The following is a 20,377-nucleotide window of genomic DNA, read 5'->3' as shown; positions in this document are numbered from 1 at the left end:
CGTAAAGAGCGCTGGAACAGCAGCGGAGCGAGCGCGTCGCCACGGGAAAAAGGTGTCCAAGAGGAAGGCTTCTTGGATATCCTGGAGGTAAAGCACAGGGAACAACAGCAGCAGCAGGAACGGCGAATGCAAACAGAAAATATCAAAACGATCCAACAAAACTTGAGTGGGGAAACGGGGTATAAATAATACGGGATTGTTTGATTGACAAGCAGTGACAGCTGGGGGATGTGATTGAAAAGCGTGTGGAAGGGAGAGAACCAATCAACGACGTCTCTGGGAAGAAGCGTGTGAATGGGGGAATGAAATGATTAACAGAAACAAATGGAAAACAGAGCGAGGTGGTTTAAAGGAACAGAGCGAGGAAGTGAGCAAGGACAGAAACCTCACAGTACCCCCTCCTCCACGGGAGCCACCCGGCGACCAGGCCGACCCGGCTCGTCAGGATGGGCACGATGGAAGTCAGTGATCAAGCTGGGATCCACGATGAGCTGCCGGGAGACCCAGCTACGCTCCTCAGGACCGTAACCCTCCCAGTCCACCAGGTATTGGAACCCCCGGCCCCGCCGACGAACGCCCATCAACCGGCGGACCTGCCACTGGGGGTGACCATCCACCAACACGGGAGGCGGAGGATCAGGAGCTGGAGGCATAAGGGGACTGAGGGAGACGGGCTTAACCCGGGAGACATGGAACACGGGGTGGATGTGCATGGACGCAGGAAGTCTCAGGCGCAGGGCCGCCGGACTGAGTACCTTCAGGACCTCGAAAGGTCCGACGAAACGGGGGTTGAGTTTCTTGGCAGAGGACCGTAGCGGCAGGTCCTTTGCGGAGAGCCACACCCTCTGCCCAGGGCGGTAAGTCGGCGCAGGAACCCGGCGCCGGTCGGCACCACGACAGGCGCGCTCAGATGTCCGGAGCAGCGCGGTCCTGGTAATCTCCCAAACTCGTCGGCAGCGGTCGAGGTGGACCTGCACGGAGGGAACTGCCACTTCCGCCTCCTGTGCGGGGAAAAGAGGGGGTTGGTAGCCCAGGGAAACCTCAAAGGGTGAGAGGCCGGTGGCGGAACTGACCATTGAATTGATGGAGTATTCAACCCAGGGAAGGAAACGGCTCCAGGATGCCGGTCTCTCGGCTGCCACACAGCGAAGAGCAGACTCCACGCTCTGGTTCATCCTCTCCGTCTGCCCGTTAGTCTGGGGATGATAACCAGAGGAAAGACTGACCGTTGCCCCCAATCCCTTGCAAAAGGCCCGCCATACCTGGGAGGTGAACTGGGGCCCCCGGTCAGAGACGATGTCCTGGGGAAACCCATGAAGGCGGAACACGTGGTGAGTCAGGAGGTCCGCCGTCTCGGCCGCCGAGGGAAGCTTGGAAAGGGCCACGAGGTGAACCCCCTTGCTGAATCGATCCACCACGGTCAGAAGGAAGGTGTTCCCCTGGGAGGAGGGCAGACCTGTGACGAAGTCCAGCGCCACATGTGACCACGGACGGCTCGGAACGGGAAGTGGCTGCAAGAGCCCGGAGGGTGCCTGGTGAGAGGCCTTGCTGCGGGCACAGACCGCGCAGGCCAATACGAACTCCTTGACGTCGTTCCGCATGGTGGGCCACCAGAAACGACGAGCCAGGAAGGAGAACGTGCGATGGACGCCAGGGTGGCAGGCGAACCGGCTGGTATGGCCCCAAAGCAGTACCCGGGACCGGGCAGAGTCGGGGACGAAGAGACGATGCATAGGGACGTTGCTAGGAGCACGCTGGAAGCGTAGGGCACGCCTAACCACACCCTCGATGCCCAAGGTGATGGCTCCAACCACTCGGGCCTCCGGGAGGATGGGAGTAGGGTCCTCAGAGGGTGGAGCCCCCTTGGAGTGTAACCGGGACAGGGAGTCGGCCTTCGTGTTGCGGGAACCGGGGCGGAAGGTCAGCGAGAAGTCGAACCGACTGAGGAAACTGGCCCATCTCGCCTGCCGACCGTTGAGGCGCCTGGAAGCGCGGATGAACGTCAGGTTCTTGTGGTCCGTCCAGATGGTAAAAGGCTCCTCGGCACCCTCTAGCCAATGACGCCACTCCTCCAACGCAGCCACGACCGCCAGCAGCTCCCGATTGCCGGTGTCGTAGTTCCTCTCGGCAGGGAGGAAGCGACGCGAGTAGAAGGCGCAAGGATGCACCTTCTGGTCCGAAAGAGAACGTTGGGATAGGACAGCGCCCAGGCCAGTATCCGAGGCGTCCACCTCCACAATGAACTGTCTCTTGGGGTCAGGGTGGAGCAGGATAGGGGCGGAAGTGAACCTCTTCTTGAGGGAGCGGAACGCAGCGCATGCCGCTGGGGACCAGTCGAACGGCAGAGTGGGGGAGGTCAGCTTGGTAAGTGGCTCCGCCACTTGACTGTAGTTCCGGATGAACCTTCGGTAGAAGTTGGCGAACCCGAGGAAACTCTGTAACTCCTTCCGAGTGGTGGGTTCAGGCCAATCCTCCACAGCTTGGATCTTGCGAGGATCCGCTCGGGTCAAGCCCTTCTCAACGATGAAGCCCAGGTAGTCGACGGAGTCGGCGTGGAAACGGCACTTCTCCGCCTTGACGAAGAGCCGATTGTGGAGGAGGCGCTCCAGCACACGGCGGACATGCTGGATGTGTTCCTCGAGGGTCCTGGAGAAGATGAGAATGTCGTCCAGGTACACCACCACGAACACCTCCAGCATGTCACGAAGGACGTCGTTCATGAGTGCCTGGAATACCGCCGGGGCGTTGGTGAGGCCGAACGGCATCACTAGGTACTCGTAGTGGCCCCTGGGGGTCTTGAAGGCGGTCTTCCATTCATCGCCCTCACGGATACGGACAAGATGGTAGGCACTCCGGAGGTCCAGCTTGGTGAAGAACGAGGCCTGGGTCAGTGGCTCGAAGGTGGAGCTCATGAGAGGTAGAGGGTACTTGTTTTTGATGGTGATCTCGTTGAGCTGACGATAGTCGATGCAGGGTCGCAGGTCCCCATCCTTCTTACCAACAAAGAAGAAACCGGCCGCCACCGGGGAGGAGGAAGGCCGAATGAGTCCTGCTTCCAATGACTCAGAGATGTAGAGATCCATCGCCTTCTTCTCCGGAACGGTCAGACTGTAGAGGCGGCTGCCGGGAAGGGGAGCCCCTTGGCGGAGGTCGATGGCGCAGTCATAGGGGCGGTGAGGTGGAAGGGCCTGAGCCCTGGATTTACTGAAAACCTCCAAGAGGTCGTGGTACTCGGGAGGTATGGACGAGAGGTCCGGAGGCAACTCACCAGCGGGCCTCCGGGGCGGGGGACAGGACGCCGCCTGCAGACACAGGGCGTGACAGGAGGAGCTCCAGCCCTTGATGGTACCGGAGGACCAGGCGATGTGGGGCTCGTGCAGCGCGAGCCAGGGCCTACCCAGGACCACCGGGACAAGGGGGGATTGGGTGATGAGGAACTGGATTCTCTCGACGTGGTTCCCAGCGATGGTCAGCACGACTGGGCCGGTGCGTTGAGAGATGTCGGCCAGGCGGTGTTGGTCCAACGAGAAGATCTCCAAGGGCCTCACAAGGTCCTCAAGTGGAATGTTGGCTCGGGTAGCGAACTCGAAGTCGAGGAAATTCTCATCTGCCCCAGAGTCGATGAGGGCCTCCACCGTGGCACGTTGGTCCCCCCAGGCCAGGGTGACGCTCATCAGATGGTCAGGTGGTGCGCGGCGCTGGGAATGGGAAAAACGGCTCACCAGGATCTCCCGGGGTCTCGGCGAGCCTGATCTTTTGGCCGGGTGGGGCAGTCGGCGATTCGGTGTCCCGCACCTCCGCAGTAGAGGCAGAGACCGGACCTGAGCCTTGCCTCACGCTCCGCCTGGCTCAGATGAGAGCGTCCCAGCTGCATGGGTTCCTCCTCGCGAACCGAACGGGGAGGCCTGCTACCACCAGTAGTGTTGAGGACAGGGCGTCCAGGAGTGACGTCATGCGTCCGGGGAATCCGGGGTACCTCAGGGGGTAACAGTCGGGTCCTCTCGCGCCTTCTCTCCAGGAGGCGTCCGTCGATGCGGATGACGAGGCTAAACAGGTCCTCGAGGGAGTCGGGCAACTCCCTGGTAGCGAGCTGGTCCCGGACTGCGTCACTGAGCCCCCTCAAGAAGGTTAGGCGAAGTGCAGGGTCGTTCCATCCACTCTCCACCGCCGCCAGTCGAAACTCCAGGACATAGTCCGTCACCCTGCCGCTCCCCTGTCGGAAAGTCCCCAACCGGGCTCCGGGGTCCAGACCTCGGGCTGGATGGTGGAACACTCTGCGGAGCTCCGCCACGAAGTCTGGATAGGAGAAAACAAAATCTGCATCCATTGCCCAGGAGGAAGTGACCCACTGGGCAGCATGGCCTGAAAGCAAGTTCGTCATATAAGCCACTTGGGACCCTCGAGCAGTAAAACGGCTTGGTTGATGACGGAAAACCAACTCACATTGCATGATGAATGTGGCACACTCCTCGGGATTGCCGTCGAACAGCCGTGGGACGGAGAGACGGGGTTCCCGAGGTGCGGGATCTGCTGGGGCTGCGGTGAATGCTCCTGAAGGATGTGAGGGAAGTAAAGCATTAACGGTGTCGCTCAGCGAGTGAAGCTGAGCGAGAATACCGGATTGTTGTCCCGCCAGAGCGGCCATTGACCCTTGAATAGGCAGGACCTGTTCCCTGAGATCCTGCACCGCAGCCGCAGCCCTCTCTAGTTGGTGACTGTGATCCCTGGTCAACTCGACTTGATTAGCAAGTGCGGTTCTGACCCTCTCTGTGTCGGCTGGGGTCGTCATTTTGGTTGGATCGTAATGTTATGGTTTGACACCGACCCCAAACGCAACGACACAAGAGAGTAGGATTCAGAGTTGCCAAAAACAGGGGCTTGTTTATTGAGACTAATTAAACAGCATAGAATAGGAAGAGTCTAAACAAGACAGGAATTCAAGCAAGGATGAAACTGTTCTGCTGCTCTGCAGCTTCTCCCGAGGTGGTAGTAGGGGGTAGCAGATGCTGACGTCAGAGCCGCTCTGCAGACTTCTCTCGGCAGAATCTCCGAGGTGATGCGGGACCGAGAGAGAGGGAGCGAGTCAACACAGGGTGCAGGTAGAACGAGCAGGAGAACAGGAGAGGTGACTTGTACCCAAAAACAAAAGTTATCCAAGTGAACTAATCTTCGTGTAAACACACACAGTGAGCAATGTTCCAAAACACAATCCCAAGTGAAAAATATCTTCGGTGCAAAAATAGACACTGAGAGCGAAGTCCAAAATACAATCCAATGTGATAATATCTTCGGTGTGATAAACACACAGTGGGAGATGTTAGGTCAAAATATTATCCCAGTGAAACAATCAAAAAGGCAACCGCTGGGTGAGTGACTGTCTGATAAAAAGGTGGTAATCTTCAGTGTTATAAAAACACACGAAAACGGAATCTGATCAAAGACAGTCATTAAAAACTCACCCAGGCGTTGTGCGTAAAGAGCGCTGGAACAGCAGCGGAGCGAGCGCGTCGCCACGGGAAAAAGGTGTCCAAGAGGAAGGCTTCTTGGATATCCTGGAGGTAAAGCACAGGGAACAACAGCAGCAGCAGGAACGGCGAATGCAAACAGAAAATATCAAAACGATCCAACAAAACTTGAGTGGGGAAACGGGGTATAAATAATACGGGATTGTTTGATTGACAAGCAGTGACAGCTGGGGGATGTGATTGAAAAGCGTGTGGAAGGGAGAGAACCAATCAACGACGTCTCTGGGAAGAAGCGTGTGAATGGGGGAATGAAATGATTAACAGAAACAAATGGAAAACAGAGCGAGGTGGTTTAAAGGAACAGAGCGAGGAAGTGAGCAAGGACAGAAACCTCACAACTATAGTAGTAGTAGTAGGCAGAGCGTTCCCTTTGATCTACTACTCAATTGTTGGGGAACACCCTCTGTAGGCCTACACCTATAATGAAAATTAAAATCCGTTTTATTTATTTTTTGTAATAAAAAAAAAGGTCTTCTTTGTAGCATTATTATTATTATTATTATTATTATTATTATTATTATTATTATTATTATTATTATTATTATTATTACTATTATTATCTTTTACTTGCATTTATTCATCTATCTATTTTTTATTTTGATATGTATGTGGGGACGGGTAGCATGGATACTGTGGATAGATGGATAGGTTTACCAGTCCAAAAAACGGTGTCATGATTTAAAATATACGTATGTATATGTACATTTGTGTGTGTATGTATGTATGGATATGTGTGTATGTATCTGTGTGTATGTGGGTACATAATACTACACCTAAATGTAGAGTGACTTCATTCTTCTCTCTCTCTCTCTCTCTCTCTCTAGAGTTTGGGTGTGGTTTTGTACGTGATGGTGTGCGGCTCACTGCCCTTCGATGCCCCCACCCTGCCCGCGCTCAGACAGAGGGTGGTGGAGGGACGCTTCCGCATCCCGTTCTTCATGTCACAAGGTGGGGCACCTGCAGCATTTCTCCATTTCTCCTAAACGTTATCCCGACTACAACTAGGGTTTTTGTGTCGAATACTCTCTGTTGTTTTATAAAAACACAGTTGTTTTCCATTCTGCCAAATGCAGTCTCATCCTGGTTAGCGACCTAATAGCTATCTCTATCCTAGCCCCTTCCGTGACTGCGATGTGCAAGCCAGGGGCTTTTGAATACGCAGTCACTCGCAGCTCCATAGTAGCCAGGCTAATTTGGACCACCAAACACTGCTTAAAAGCTCGGGGTGGGTCCGAAATATATTAGATATAAATTTCAAAGGTACCCAGCGTTCAATTAGGGTTTCACACACACACATACAGCGGGGTTTGAAAGCTCGGAGTTGCTAATAAACATTTTAAATCATTTTTATAAAACGAGTGGTACTCACAGAGCGAGCCTTGGCAAAATGGCTTCTTCTTCTTCTACTGCTTTTGTGACATGCCTGGTGCGTCCAGCAATCACTGCGCTCTCTGTGAGTACCACTCGTTTTATAAAAATTATTTAAAATGTTTATTAGCAACTCCGAGCTTTCAAACCCCGCCGTATGTGTGTGTGAAACCCTAATTGAACGCTGGGTACCTTTGAAATTTTTAGCTGATATATTTCGGACCCACCCCGAGCTTTTAAGCAGTGTTTGGTGGTCCAAATTAGCCTGGCTACTATGGAGCTGCGAGTGACTGCGTATTCAAAAGCCCCTGGCTTGCACATCGCAGTCACGGAAGGGGCTATCTCTATCCCTACTGAGAAGAGCGTGGCATGGCCCGAACCCGCTGAACCTCTGAGCTAACGGCCGTTGATAACCTCTCGTCTCCTCGCTTGTGTCAGACTGTGAGAACCTGGTGCGGAGGATGTTGTCGGTGGACCCGAACAGACGCATCACCCTGGCCCAGATCAAACGCCACTGCTGGCTGCAGGCAGAACCCTCCGGAGCCCTCCAGGACCTCCAGCGGACCCCTCCTCAGACCGCCTCCTTTACCCCAGAGGGAGAGCCTCGCCTGGGGGAATACAGTGAGCAGGTTCTGGGTATCATGCAGACCCTGGGCATCGACCGCTACAGGACGATCGAGGTGAGGAAGGCTCACCATAGAATAGAATAGAATAGAATAGAAATACTTTATTCATCCAGAGGGAAATTTGGCACTACAAATCGCTCACAGTAAACATTTAGGTAGACAAAAACAAAAGTCACGAATAAGAATAAAAATAAGCCTAAGAATAAAATACGGTCCGGGATATACATTTCCTATGTTATGTACAGGTGCAGCTCGATAAATTAGAATATCGTGGAAAAGTTATTTTATTTCAGTAATTCAATTCAAAAAGTGAAACTCTCGTAGCTTATAGATTCATTACACACAAAGTGAAATATTTCAAGCCTTTATTTGTTTTAATTTGGATGATTATGTCTTAAAGCTCATGAAAGCCCAAAATTCTGTATCACCAATAAAAAATAAAAAATGTATGTATTTTTCTTTTGTATATAGAAATGTCGGCCTTCTGAAAAGTATGTTCATGTATGTTCACTCAGTACTTGGTTGGGGCTCCTTTTGCACAAATGACTGCATGAATACAGCTAAATATATAGACTTTTCCACGATATTCAAATTTATTGAGCTGCACCTGTATATACATTCTAATATAAGATATACAGTAAAAAATATACATAAATATACAGTAAGTGTACAGTAAAAGTGTAAAATTGTACAATGACCAGGGCCCAAGTCTGGGTTTTGCCGTGTCCGCTTTTCCCGCTTGTCTTTTTGTTTACAATAAAGTTTCATTGTTCGTTGACTCTTACGAACAGAACAGGTTAATGTGTATAACAATGTCACAGCATGGGGCGACAGTGGCTTGGGAGGTAGAGCAGTCGTCTGGCAAACCGGAGGTTCCCGGTTTTTGATTCCCGCTCCTCCCGGGCAGCGTGTTGATGTGTCCTTGAGCAAGACACTTAACCCCTAATTGCTCCCGATGAGCAGGTTGGCACCTTGCATGGTCGCCTCCGCCGTCGGTGTGTGAATGTGTGAGTGAACGGGTAAAATGTGAGTAACAAATTGTAAAGCGCTTTGGATAAAAGCGCTATATAAAAAAAGCAGCCATTTACAGCAATTCTCACTATAGGTCTTCACACTGTTGCACTGTTTGTGCTAAGATTTCAGTGTAACATCGAAGGGAGGTTCCTTGTCGGATTTAGAATTAGCCTCGTCAACTCCCTATAAATATAATATATATAAAATAAATATATATATATATATTTAATATTAATTAAATATAAATATTTAATCGAATTTAATTTAAATATGTATTGTTTAGCCAAATGAAGGCATTTACCTTTTGAGAAGAGTTCCCCCCGTGTAGTAATACCTCATCGTCCCTAAACCCTGACGACCCTTTGACACAGTTCCACTGTATTTACAGTACAGTCGCCGCAGAGTCCGTGACACAGATGAGCCGTATAATCTCCTCTTCGGTGTCCCCAATTTCTAAATAACAAAGGAACGTCGCTATGTTTAGAAGAGCTTTATGGAGAGTCTGTTTTGTAGGTGAGCTCTGTTTAGCGCTGATAATCCAGGACTCGCCGTAATCCCGTCAATATGGTCTGATAACAATAATAGGCCTTCAAAGCTCCGCACCTCCAGGCCGCAGAACAGATTCTTCCCGAGAGCCATCATTGAACTGAACAATCACCCCCCCCCCCCCCCCCCCCCTATTGTCACAACATCTACATCTACCTCACTATAATATATACTTGTATGTGCAATATATGACAGATGTTGGGACATCTGCAATAATGTAATAATAATGGTATTTGCTAATATTTCTTTTCTACTATGATGATTTTGCATAGCTTTTTTAAAACCTTTTTAATGTTCCTGTGAATAAGTGCATAATGTAGCAGAGGTTATGAGTGGGTACATGAATGTGTGGTGTGTCAGTGAGTGTGGGTACAACACATGTATGTATGGTAGCGTGTCTATGGGTACATCATGGCTGTGTTGTGTGGTAGAGTGGGTATGTAGGTATCGTTATTCTAGGTGCCGCACAAACCAATCTCGTTGTACCGTATTGTGCAATGACAATAAAGCTTTCTACTTCTACTATAGGGCTCACCGTGTTTCACAGACCGATTCTCTCTCTCCTTCTCTTTCTCCCTCCCTCCCTCCCTCCACCCCCCCCCCCCCCCATCAGTCTATTGAGAACAACAGCTACAACCACTTCTCCGCTATCTACTGCCTCCTGCTGGAGAGGGTGAGCGAGCTGCAGGACCGAAGGCTCTCTCAGGCCACGGAGGAACTGGGTCTGGCTCCCGGTCCCGCCCAGGCCACCGGCATCAGCGAAGACAGACTGGAGGGCCTAGGAGGAGGAGAAGAAGTGGGCGAGGGGGAGGGGCAGGAGGAGGAGGAGGAGGAGGTGGGAGGGATGCAACAAGCCATGCCCCCCAGACGTTTCGCAGCCTCTTCCCGGAGACACTCCCTGGCTGCAGGAAATCTGAGGCAGCAAAGCCCCTGTGAGTCCTGAGATGTATTAACACAGGGATCCCAATTCTTCTAACGGGGTATCTGCTGGGTATTAAAACGTCTTAAAAAGTCTTAAATGCATAATTGTCAATTTAACACATCCTGCGCCAAAAACGAGTTTACCCGTAAAATGGATCTAGCAGATCGAAATCAAATAATTGGAATATTTTTTTCTCCAGACTCATCGGCCACAGGTAAGAGGAATCTAACGTTAATTCCAGCTCGATTGTGCATTTATTTCATTGCAATCCATCTGATCAACGTATGATGTCGTACTAAAGAAAGCCTTTACTGACAATCAAGGAATCATAAACGACCCCCCCCCCCCCTTTCCTTCACGCATGATGGAGCATAATGTATAGCGATCATATGCATTAAAATTTTTTAATATAGCGTGTATATAGGAACGAAAACGCCAAACGATTATGTATAATATGCGTCTGGGCCTATAACTCGCGTTCTAGGAATTACGGCTCTACACTCTAAAAACATACTTATATTCACGACGGTACTAACACGACAATGTATGAATGGAAAAATATAACGTTCCCACATCCGGAACGATAGATACCCGATGTTGAATGGGCCATAGTAATGTCGATATAGCTATAATATTTAAAAAGTTATAGCCCTGCAAAGAAGGTGAGCGACTCCATAGGGTTACAGCACTGGCAGAGAGTGGTATAAGATGGGCAAACTGCGTGGCAGACAATGTGTTAAAGGAACACACCAACATTTTGGGAAATTGGCTTATCGTCTTCTCCAGCGAGAGACAAGAAGATAGATACCAGTTTCCTCTCTGTGCATTCAGTAGAAAGCTATCTGGCTGCATGTTAGCATAGCTTAGCACAATGAATGGAAGCGGACAGTGCCGGTTAGCCTAGGCATTGTCCAACTAACACCTTTCCCGAAGGCTAACCGGCCATGTCCGCTTCCATTCATTGTGCTAAGCTAGGCTAACGTGCAGCCAGATAGCTTTCTACTGAACGCACAGAGAGGAAACTGGTATCTATCTTCTTGTCTCTCGCTGGAGAAGACGATAAGCCAATTTCCCAAAATGTTGGCATGTTCCTTTTATTAAAAAGTCTTAAATTCATAATTGTCAATTTAAGGCCTAGAAAGGTATTAAAAAGTAAAATTTTATTTGCACAGGTATACAATTTTTGGGGGGCAGCCCGGCTGTCGGGAGATGAAGTAATATTAAATAATAATGTTTTTGTATTCAAGTTGTTTTCTGCGGGGCTACTGGGAGTCTGGTGAGAGCTTGTGTGAAACATGTACGAATTTAAAGTGCAGCCGCCAGTTCAGTGTCACTAAATGTGCATTCAATCAATAACCGTGCAGATTGATTGATTGAATGAAAGTTTTATTAACAGATTGCAGAATGGGTACAATACAGTACGGCTCAATACACACAATTGTTAAAGGGATGCAGACCAGAGAAAGACTTTCGTCTTGTTTACATCAGGGTCCCCCATTTTCAATTAATAATGAATTGTAAGTAAGGGTGCAACTTTCTCCGTGCAATCCATTCTTTGTGGATATAGCCCGTGTTTATTTATTTATTTTAGCTAATATGGTCCTGAAAGTGGTATAAAATTTGCTCTAAGTGGTATTAAAAAGGTCTTAAAAAGTCTTAAATTGAACTGGTTGAAACCTGCAGATACCCAGTATGAATACAGCGTGAAATGTGTCCTCATTCACACACACATGAATAGACATCCCATCTTTTATGACTGACGCCTAGAAATCTGCATAATATACTACATCCGTCGTCCGTGACCTCGTCTCATGACCTGTAACCCGCTCTCTCCACACGCGCAGGTGTCTCGGAGGACTCTTTCGACGAGGACATGTCGGACAGCTGCCCGGACCCCTCCTCCTTCCGCTCCTCCTCCTCCTGGTCCTCCTCTGGGAGCCCCACGCCTGGCAGCCCCGCCCAGAGTCCTCCTCCGCTGCTGTCGCCACTGGCGGCGGCACCCAGAGCGTCCAGAGCCCCGGCGCCTCGCCGCAGGGGTCCGGCCCTGCGTCACGACCTGCCCGCCCCGCACCGGGAGGCCCCCCCCGTGTACAACTTCGAGAGGGGTCGGCGAGCCTCGGACACCTCCCTCACACTAGGTATGGAGGATGGAAATTGATATGAATAACTGTGGCGAAAATACGTGTTGCCAACGTGTAGGGGTGTGACAATGCATCGATCCTAAGGTGATGATTCAACTGCATCGATTTGAAAATGTTAGAATAGATTTTTTTTATAAAAGAAAATCTTTTATTTTATTATAAAAAAAATGTATGTCGATTTTCTTATTGGCCTATAGTCCATTCATGCTGAGTGAAATCAGTTCCCCCAGACACATTTGTGTATAAAAATGTTTGGGGGGGAATTAACTGATCGAAAATATATCGCATCGCATCGAATGGAATCGTGGTCAAATGAAGAGATTTCAGGGCGGCCGGGTAGCGCAGCGGACTGAGCGTCTGTCTACCACCACAGAGACAGTGGGATCGAATCCAGCTGTGGTGCTTCCGGGTTGGCCGACCGTCCATACTAACACAATTGGCAGTGTTAGCGGGTGGGAAACCCGGCGAGAGTGGGTCCTGGTCATTTTAAACAGCGACTCCTACAGTTCGGTCGGGGCGCCTGCACAGCAAGGGAAGGATCTAGGAGAGGTAGTGTGACCTTCCACACGTTACTCTCCCAGTGAGAGTCCGTGCTGCCAGGTGGAATGAAGTGGTGGGCTGGGTACACATGTGTCGGAGGAAGCATGTGATAGTCTCCGCCCTCCCGGACCGACGGTAGGGGGTAGAGTGTGCAACGACCAGGAAGGGGATTGGGAATTGGCATAACGACTAACATTGGGAGGGGAGAAAAACGGAAAAAGAAGGGGGAAAAAGAGAATAAAAAAAATAAAAAAATTAAGAGATTTCATGATTCATTGAATCGTTGCCTGAAGAATCGTAATCGTAATCGAATCGTTGTGGGGTCAAATATTTACACCCCTACCAACGTGGCATATACCACTTCTGTGCGACGGATTAGTCGTTACGTAAGTGGTTTATTAAATAATGTATTAATCATCAGCACTTTCTGATGAGCGTGAACGTTTTTAAACTTCCTTTGGTTACAGTCTGATGTCACATCCTGTTTCATCAAATTCCGTATTCAAGTCAAGTCATTTATTTATATAGCGCATTTAAAAGCTCAAAGAGCCGACCAAAGTGCTGTACAGTAACTACACAATTTTAAACTATAGACATAGACACACAGTGTAACAGAGGACAATACAACATGACAAAAGACAGGATGAACAGTCAATAATACAGTAGGACCACAAGACACTAGGAGTATACAACAGACGATACAGTATGACATAGGACAGTAGACAATATGTTATGACACAAAGACTATACAGCCGACAATATAGTAAGACATAGGAGACTAGACGATATGTTATGGGAGTAGGACTATGCAACAGACAGTACGGTAAGACATAAGACACAGGGAATGACAATAGAGTAACTGGACACTGTACAGAACACAGAACAGCAACACAAGGGGGACCGAGTAAGCACCAGGCTGACAGAGAAACATGTAAAGAGAATGGTAAGGGAGCAGGGATTAATCCTAGCCAAATGCTATGGAGTAGAGGTGGGTTTTGAGGCAGGATTTAAAAGCATCCACAGAGGGAGCAGATCTTATGTCTGGGGGAAGACCATTCCATAGCCTGGGGGCCACTGCTGCAAACGAGCGGTCACCTCGAGTCTTAGACTTGGTGCGAGGGACAGTCAGGAGGGCCATGTTGGATGATCTAAGCCGGGACCTGGGGGCTGAGTAGGGAGTTAGGAGGTCTGAGATATACAGGGGGGCTACGCCAGTCATTGCCTTAAAAACAAAAAGGAGGATTTTAAAATCTATTCTCAGGGTGAGAGGGAGCCAATGGAGGGAGGCCAGCACGGGGGTGATGTGTTCCCTCCTTTTGGTGTATTCATACATTTGTTTGTAAAGGGGAACAAGTATTCAAAGTCTGCACAATTTGAGCAAGTCCTACTGCTAAGAGTTGTGTCCTTTCTAGGGGTGTAACGGTACACAGAAGCCACGGTTCGGTACATACCTCGGTATTGGGGTCACGGTTCGGTACGAGTTCGGTACAACAGAAAAAAAATATTTATTATTATTAATATAATACTTTAAAAAAAATTTATTTATATATTATATTTATTATAATTATTATTATTAAATAGAATAATTTTCTATAGGCTTGCCGTGGTAGTCAGTGATACTGGTGTCATTCTGTGTTCAGGCATCCAGAGTAAATGAATTGCCTAGTGCCCCTTTAACAATTTATAGGCTTGGTAAGTTTCAGTTTCACTTCTAGAGAGGATTTAACTGCACGAGACTAAATACTAGAGAACAGATGACATGTTACAAGTAACTTACAACAATAGCAGAGGATTATTTGGATTTAAACACAATAGCAGTTCAACTGGAGAGGAGCTCAGATGATCAGTCCGAAAAACTATGTTTCTTTTTTTTTATTTGATCAGCGTGAGTCCGGTGAGGGAGAATGTTGTTGTTGTTTGTTGGCGACGTGTGTGTGTGTGTGTTGGCGATGTGCGGCGTGTGTGTGTGTGTTGGCAATGCGCGGCGTGTGTGTGTGTGTTGGCGATGCGCGGCGTGTGTGTGTGTGTGTGTTGGCAATGCGCGGCGTGCGTGTGTGTGTGTGTTGGCAATGCGCGGCGTGTGTGTTGGCGATGCGCGCCGTGTGTGTGTGTGTGTTGGCAATGCGCGGCGTGCGTGTGTGTGTGTGTTGGCGATGCGCGGTATGTGTGTGTCTTTCCATTGGTTTCATTTGGTTAACATTATTGGGCGAACAAGAAAACGAAAAAAACTGTACAATTGTAATGACCCTGCAGGCTGCAGCTGTTCTTCTAATGTAAATGTGCCTTTCTCCGTGCACTTTCGCTCGCTCTGAACTCGGACTCGGTGTGCCCGGCCACGCGCGCTGTTCTCGCACGGACCTCACGAGTGCCTGCATGTGCGACCGGTGTGTTGTCACGTATTCGTCGTATGGCTGCACGTACCGCACCGTGACGGCCGTACCGTAAAAATTTGCGGGACGAATACACGTACCGTTACACCCCATGTCCTTTCATTTAATTTCTTTCAGTGCAATATCTGGAATATGCTTCTCTACGTTTTATGGTGGCTGTAACATCAGAAACACAGTATCCATGAAGCTTGTCAGCGTGGCTGACACATCAGACATACAGTATCCTGAAGCTTGTCAGGGAGGCTGTAACATCAGACATACAGTATCATGAAGCTTGTCAGGGAGGCTGTCACATCAGACATACAGTATCATGAAGCTTGTCAGCGTGGCTGACACATCAGACATACAGTATCATGAAGCTTGTCAGGGAGGCTGTAACATCAGACATACAGTATTGTTGTGAAGGGCCAGATTAAACTGAATATATATATGTATCGTTTGATATACCTTGTATATTATTTATATATATACACGGAATATCCCTTTACCTGCGTACAGACCAGAGTAATATTCGCTCTCCTATTGGACAGCGGCCCCAGGCGCCAACGACCAAGCCCCCAACGGCAAGTTCAAAGGCAACTCCGGGCATGTCAGTACATGCCCAGAGTCTGCGTAGTAATACGAGACAAGAACTGAGGTTGGGACTAGATATTCACTTAGGTATAAATACGGCGCAGGTGTAAACAGCAGCAATTCGTTCATTACTAGTAATACCTTCACCACGAGTCAACGTGCAGTGAAGTGAGCAACCTTGCATCTAAATAGAGCATTGAGAACCGCGTGCGAATAGAATGTTAAAGTGTCAGAGTTTAACGCAGTAACGTTGAGTTCGACTTAATCTAATGTGAAGTAATAGTCTGTAGCATTACCCATCGGTTCGTCGTGTCTTTAGCTAGTGCACTTATCCAGGCTGTGTGGCCTAAATACGTGCCCACACCCGAGGAGTCCTAGGCGAGAACCGTTGGACATGTACACAGGAGAATTGGCACCGGCGATTGCAGAACCATTTCTGGTTGGATTATATTGCTTTGGGACCGTGACCACCGGAGAAGAGCACCGTTGATTCCACTGTCGTTTGGGATTTAACCTCGTGAGGATTACCATTCGGGCCCGCCTCGTGGAAGGGGCTGGCTGGTTGTCGTCAATGCTGTCGAGCATATTGGATTACAACTATTGCTTTTGTCTGCTGATCAAGGGAGTACAAGCACCGGCTCCTGTACTTGGAGCCTCTTTATTCCTCGTTGACTCAGACTGGGTACCCGAACATTCCTCTACCCCTCCCGGCTTTACACCCCGGAGGGAACCCAGTGTCTCCAGTTGGTACCGGTGTTGCCCTATATAATTGCTATACAACAGGTGGCGTCAGCTTAGACCCATCATAGTATTCCTACTATTCTCATTGACTTATGCTCTTGACTGACTTTACGTATATTCTTCGCCATATAAGCGCGACCCTAATTCTCAATCTGTAACCTAACGTTGCCTAATAATAATAAATAACCCTCCAATAGAATTTCTGTGTCAATGCCGTGTTCTTGTGTGGGTGTTCACCATCAATATTTGATGTACTGTTTGGCCAGTAATTAAAGTACATAACTAGTAGTGGTTTAATATATCACAATCTTTAATACAGTCAGGGTTTTGTAACCCCTCAGTTACAATTGGTCCTTCGAGCCGGAGGGTATCAGTGTAATATTTAATATAATATTAATATTAACCATGGCCAGCGGTGAACACTCCCCAAGCGGCTCCCCAAAGCTAGAACGCCCGCAGCGCAAACGTCAGCCACCTCCCTATCTGGAGGAATTCGCTTTCGTTCTACCCCCTAGCTTATCTAAACAGACGTTAAATACGGATAAAGCGGATAGTCAAAGCATGTCCAATCCTATCGACTTGGCGACCCTGCCAGTAGATACCCCAGTGGGTTCAGACCAAACTGACTCAGCTCACGGGGGGGACCAGGTGGGACATGACATGACTATACCTCCAGACAGCGTCACCGGGATAGACCCCGGAGCGCTCCAGGATAAAGAAAGCGCTCCAGGGATAGAACCCGACACACAACCAAGAGAAGAGAACCGCGCCCAGGAGATAGACCTCGGAGCGCGCCAGGAGAACAGATCTCCAACAAGCCCTGTCAGAACCCGATCACCTCCGTCAGTGTCATCCCCCAGCGAGGCGGACCAGATACTGGCGCAAGCCTTGATCGCCACACTGACAGCCTCCACCGAAAGAGACCGACTTCAGGGCGAATGCGACCGGCTTCAAGCAAAGACGCTTAGTGAGCGCGAACACTCCGCCACGGAAAGAGAGCGCCTCCACGCGCAACAATTAAGCGAGCGCGACCACTCTGCAGCGGAACGAGAGCGCCTTCACGCGCAACTCCAAGCGCAAGCCCTTAGTGAGCGCAAACACTCTGCAACCGAACGAGAGCGCTTCCAGGCGCAGCAAAGGAGTGAGGACGACCGCATAAGACTGGAGGAGAGGCGCCTTCAGACGGAAGAGAACATCGAACGAGACCGCGCCAATGCACAGCGCGACGCCGCCAATGCCCAGCGAGAAGCAGAGCGCGACCGGCTGCAGGCGCAGATGATAGAACAATTGATTGCCAGGGCGACACCCCCTCTCTCCGCACGGAGCTCCCGGAGATCATCACGACAAGGGTCTAGGGCACCTTCCCCTACCCGACAAAGTGACCCGGGACCCGGCCAACAGGAGGAACCTGTCTACGTCTCCGACCCCCCTCCCCGACCGGTCCATTCGAGACCCAGCCACCGGGAAGAACCGGCCTACGTCGCAGAGAGACTGACTAGAAGACTCCAGGACCTAGAAGAGGAAGAGGAAGAGGAGGAATGTCAAGCCCACCAGCAGCAACGTACTCTGGACCAAGAGGCCCAGTACAGCCCCGACCCCAGCCCCGAGTCACTGCACTACAAACCCCCGACCCAACTCACGGGTGAGTTTGACGTACAGTCAGCACCGAGGAACAGCACCTGGGGACCCGGCCTCTGGTACCCACCAAGTACTAACCCACGACCACACGTACGGGGAGACTCGCCCAGGAGGCCTCTTCCCCTACGCTCACCAATGTGCCAGCCATCCATGGCATCGTACCTTGGCACACCGACGTTCCCCGACTTTACGCGCGAGGACAGAGCACAGTACACGGAATTACGCATGTGTTTGGAGACTATGATGTCCGACGTCCCCGACGAGTCGTACAAATATGCCATCCTCCTCAAGCATCTCAAGGTGCCCAGAGCGCATAACATAGCGCTGGCATATTCCAACTCAAGCACCCCATACTCCGCGGCTCTAGTGGCCCTCGACCAGCGTTATGGACGCATATGGGATTACGTGATCCAAGAAATACGGGATATCGACCGCCTCCCCCCAGCCAAAGACAATAGAGCACTGGATGACCTCTCTATCAAGGTACAATCCCTCGTGGGGATGCTGGGGTTCCAAAAGGAGAAGGGGAGACATGAACTGTATGCAAATTCTAATGTGGAGCGAATACTGGAGAAGCTCCCTCCAGCCCGCCAAGAGCGTTTTCGCTAGACCTAGCTGATTTCCTCGCCAGGGAGGTCAGCAGTCTACGACTGGACACATTCGTGTGGAGTGACTCTAGCCCTAGAGATGGACCGCGGAGGTTCAATGACAACCGCCGGTCCGTGACAGTTATGCACCAAGCCGAGGTTGAGCCACGGCAGACGAGCCACAACACCCACGTCAAGGAGAAGTGGAAGGCTGTCTGTCAGTACTGTGAAAAGGAACATTGGCTGTCTCAATGTGACACTTTCAAGGAGCTGACCGCTGACGAGGTGAGTCAGTGGATCAAAGCCAACCGCCGCTGCTTCCGCTGCGCGCGCAGCCATATGGCAGCTGAGTGCCGTTTAAAGAAGAAATGCAGCAAGTGCGACGGCGCCCACTTGGAGGTCCTGCACGACAGCAACAAGCGTCCGCCAGGAAACCAAAGTGGGCCCGTCACGGTGATGTATCAGGCCGAGGCGGTGTCACCACAAACCAGTCCTGGACCCCCCCCCTGGTGTCCTGACTGCTACAGCAGACACTGGGAGTCACGGTGCTACTCGGACTACCGCGAGTCGGCACCACTACAGAAGATCCAAGGCAACCCACCAACAGGAGTGCTCCACATAGACCAGCATAGCGGGAGCCCCCGAGTGCTCATCAAAGTGGTCAGAGTGCTCCTGAGTTACGAGGACAAGGTCCTGGACACTTACGCCGTCCTAGACGATGGGTCTGAAAAGACTCTCCTCCTCGCTTCCGCCGCAGCCCAGTTGGGCCTGCGGGGTGCCAAAGAAACAATGACAATCCGTACCACTAGAAGAGACCGGAAGACCATAAAGGGTGAAAATGTCTCCTTCACGATAGCAGCGGTCGAGCAGCCCGAGAAGCAGTATAGCATCACTAACGTCTTCACCAGCCACGACATAGGCCTGTCACAGTACACCTACCCCATCCCACAGCTGATGGCGAAGTACGTGCACCTACGTCAACTACCTATACCGCTCATCGACGGCGCCACACCGACCCTGCTCATAGGCTCCGACCACGCGGACCTCATTCTCCCAATTGAGGCGGCCCACATCGGACCCAAAGGATGCCCAGTCGCGGTTCAGACCCGACTGGGGTGGACGCTCCAGGGCCCCCTCTACGGACTTGACAGTCAACCCACGTCTACACGCTGCCTGCACACAAAGGTGAGCGACACCGGCCACTCTCTCGTACAGCCCGTTGAGAGGCTATTGACATTAGACGAGAGGCCTGTGAGAGAACCGTGGGCCCAAGAAGAGGGAGTTCCGAACTCCACCCCCCTCAGCTGCGCTCCAAGCGACGTAGCTGACCTCGAACCCAGCACCCCAAACGACTTCTTGATGGGGCGGCCGGAACCGGCCCCTCCTCAGACGGGGTACAGACCGAACAAGAGGAACAGACGGAGGATGTGGAGACACAGCCAAGCACAGATCAACCAGTCTCAGGCCCGCTTCCTCCTAAGCTCCCTACCATCCCGTCCAGCCCGTCAGAAGCGGGTCAAGGACAGGGACAACTTAAAAGTGGACACAATCGTTATGATCATAGACCAGTCACTACCCCGAGCTGCGTGGCCGGCCGGCCGCGTAAGCAAAGTGATCACTGGTGCCAACGGAAAGGTCAGAGCGGCAGAAGTTATTGTCCAGGGGCGGACCTACACCCGACCCGTGGCGAGGCTGATAGAGTTGCCGAGGCTCCCTGACTCCCCTGATGACGATCATGACCCACTGACCTTGTAGATTGCCCTACT

General features: G+C 50.6%; 1 protein-coding gene across 1 annotated transcript in view; it reads left to right on the top strand.

Annotated features, from left to right (window-relative positions):
* Window positions 1-20,377, top strand: part of LOC311238422 (serine/threonine-protein kinase SIK2-like) — a gene marked incomplete at both ends in the record, with an annotated part of 33,169 nt that overhangs the window by 6,665 nt on the left and 6,127 nt on the right. The window contains 4 exons of the mRNA XM_084326480.1: window positions 6,350-6,473; window positions 7,332-7,573; window positions 9,693-10,011; window positions 11,846-12,139. Coding sequence (XP_084182606.1) covers window positions 6,350-6,473; window positions 7,332-7,573; window positions 9,693-10,011; window positions 11,846-12,139 — 979 coding nt within the window. The remainder of the gene's footprint in view (window positions 1-6,349; window positions 6,474-7,331; window positions 7,574-9,692; window positions 10,012-11,845; window positions 12,140-20,377) is intronic.

Source organism: Notolepis coatsorum (assembly GCF_963971535.1).
Source record: "Notolepis coatsorum genome assembly, chromosome: 1".
In the NCBI taxonomy this organism is placed as follows: Eukaryota; Metazoa; Chordata; class Actinopteri; order Aulopiformes; family Paralepididae; genus Notolepis; species Notolepis coatsorum.
Note: the sequence above shows the minus strand (reverse complement) of the source record. Positions and strands in the feature narration are given on the sequence as shown.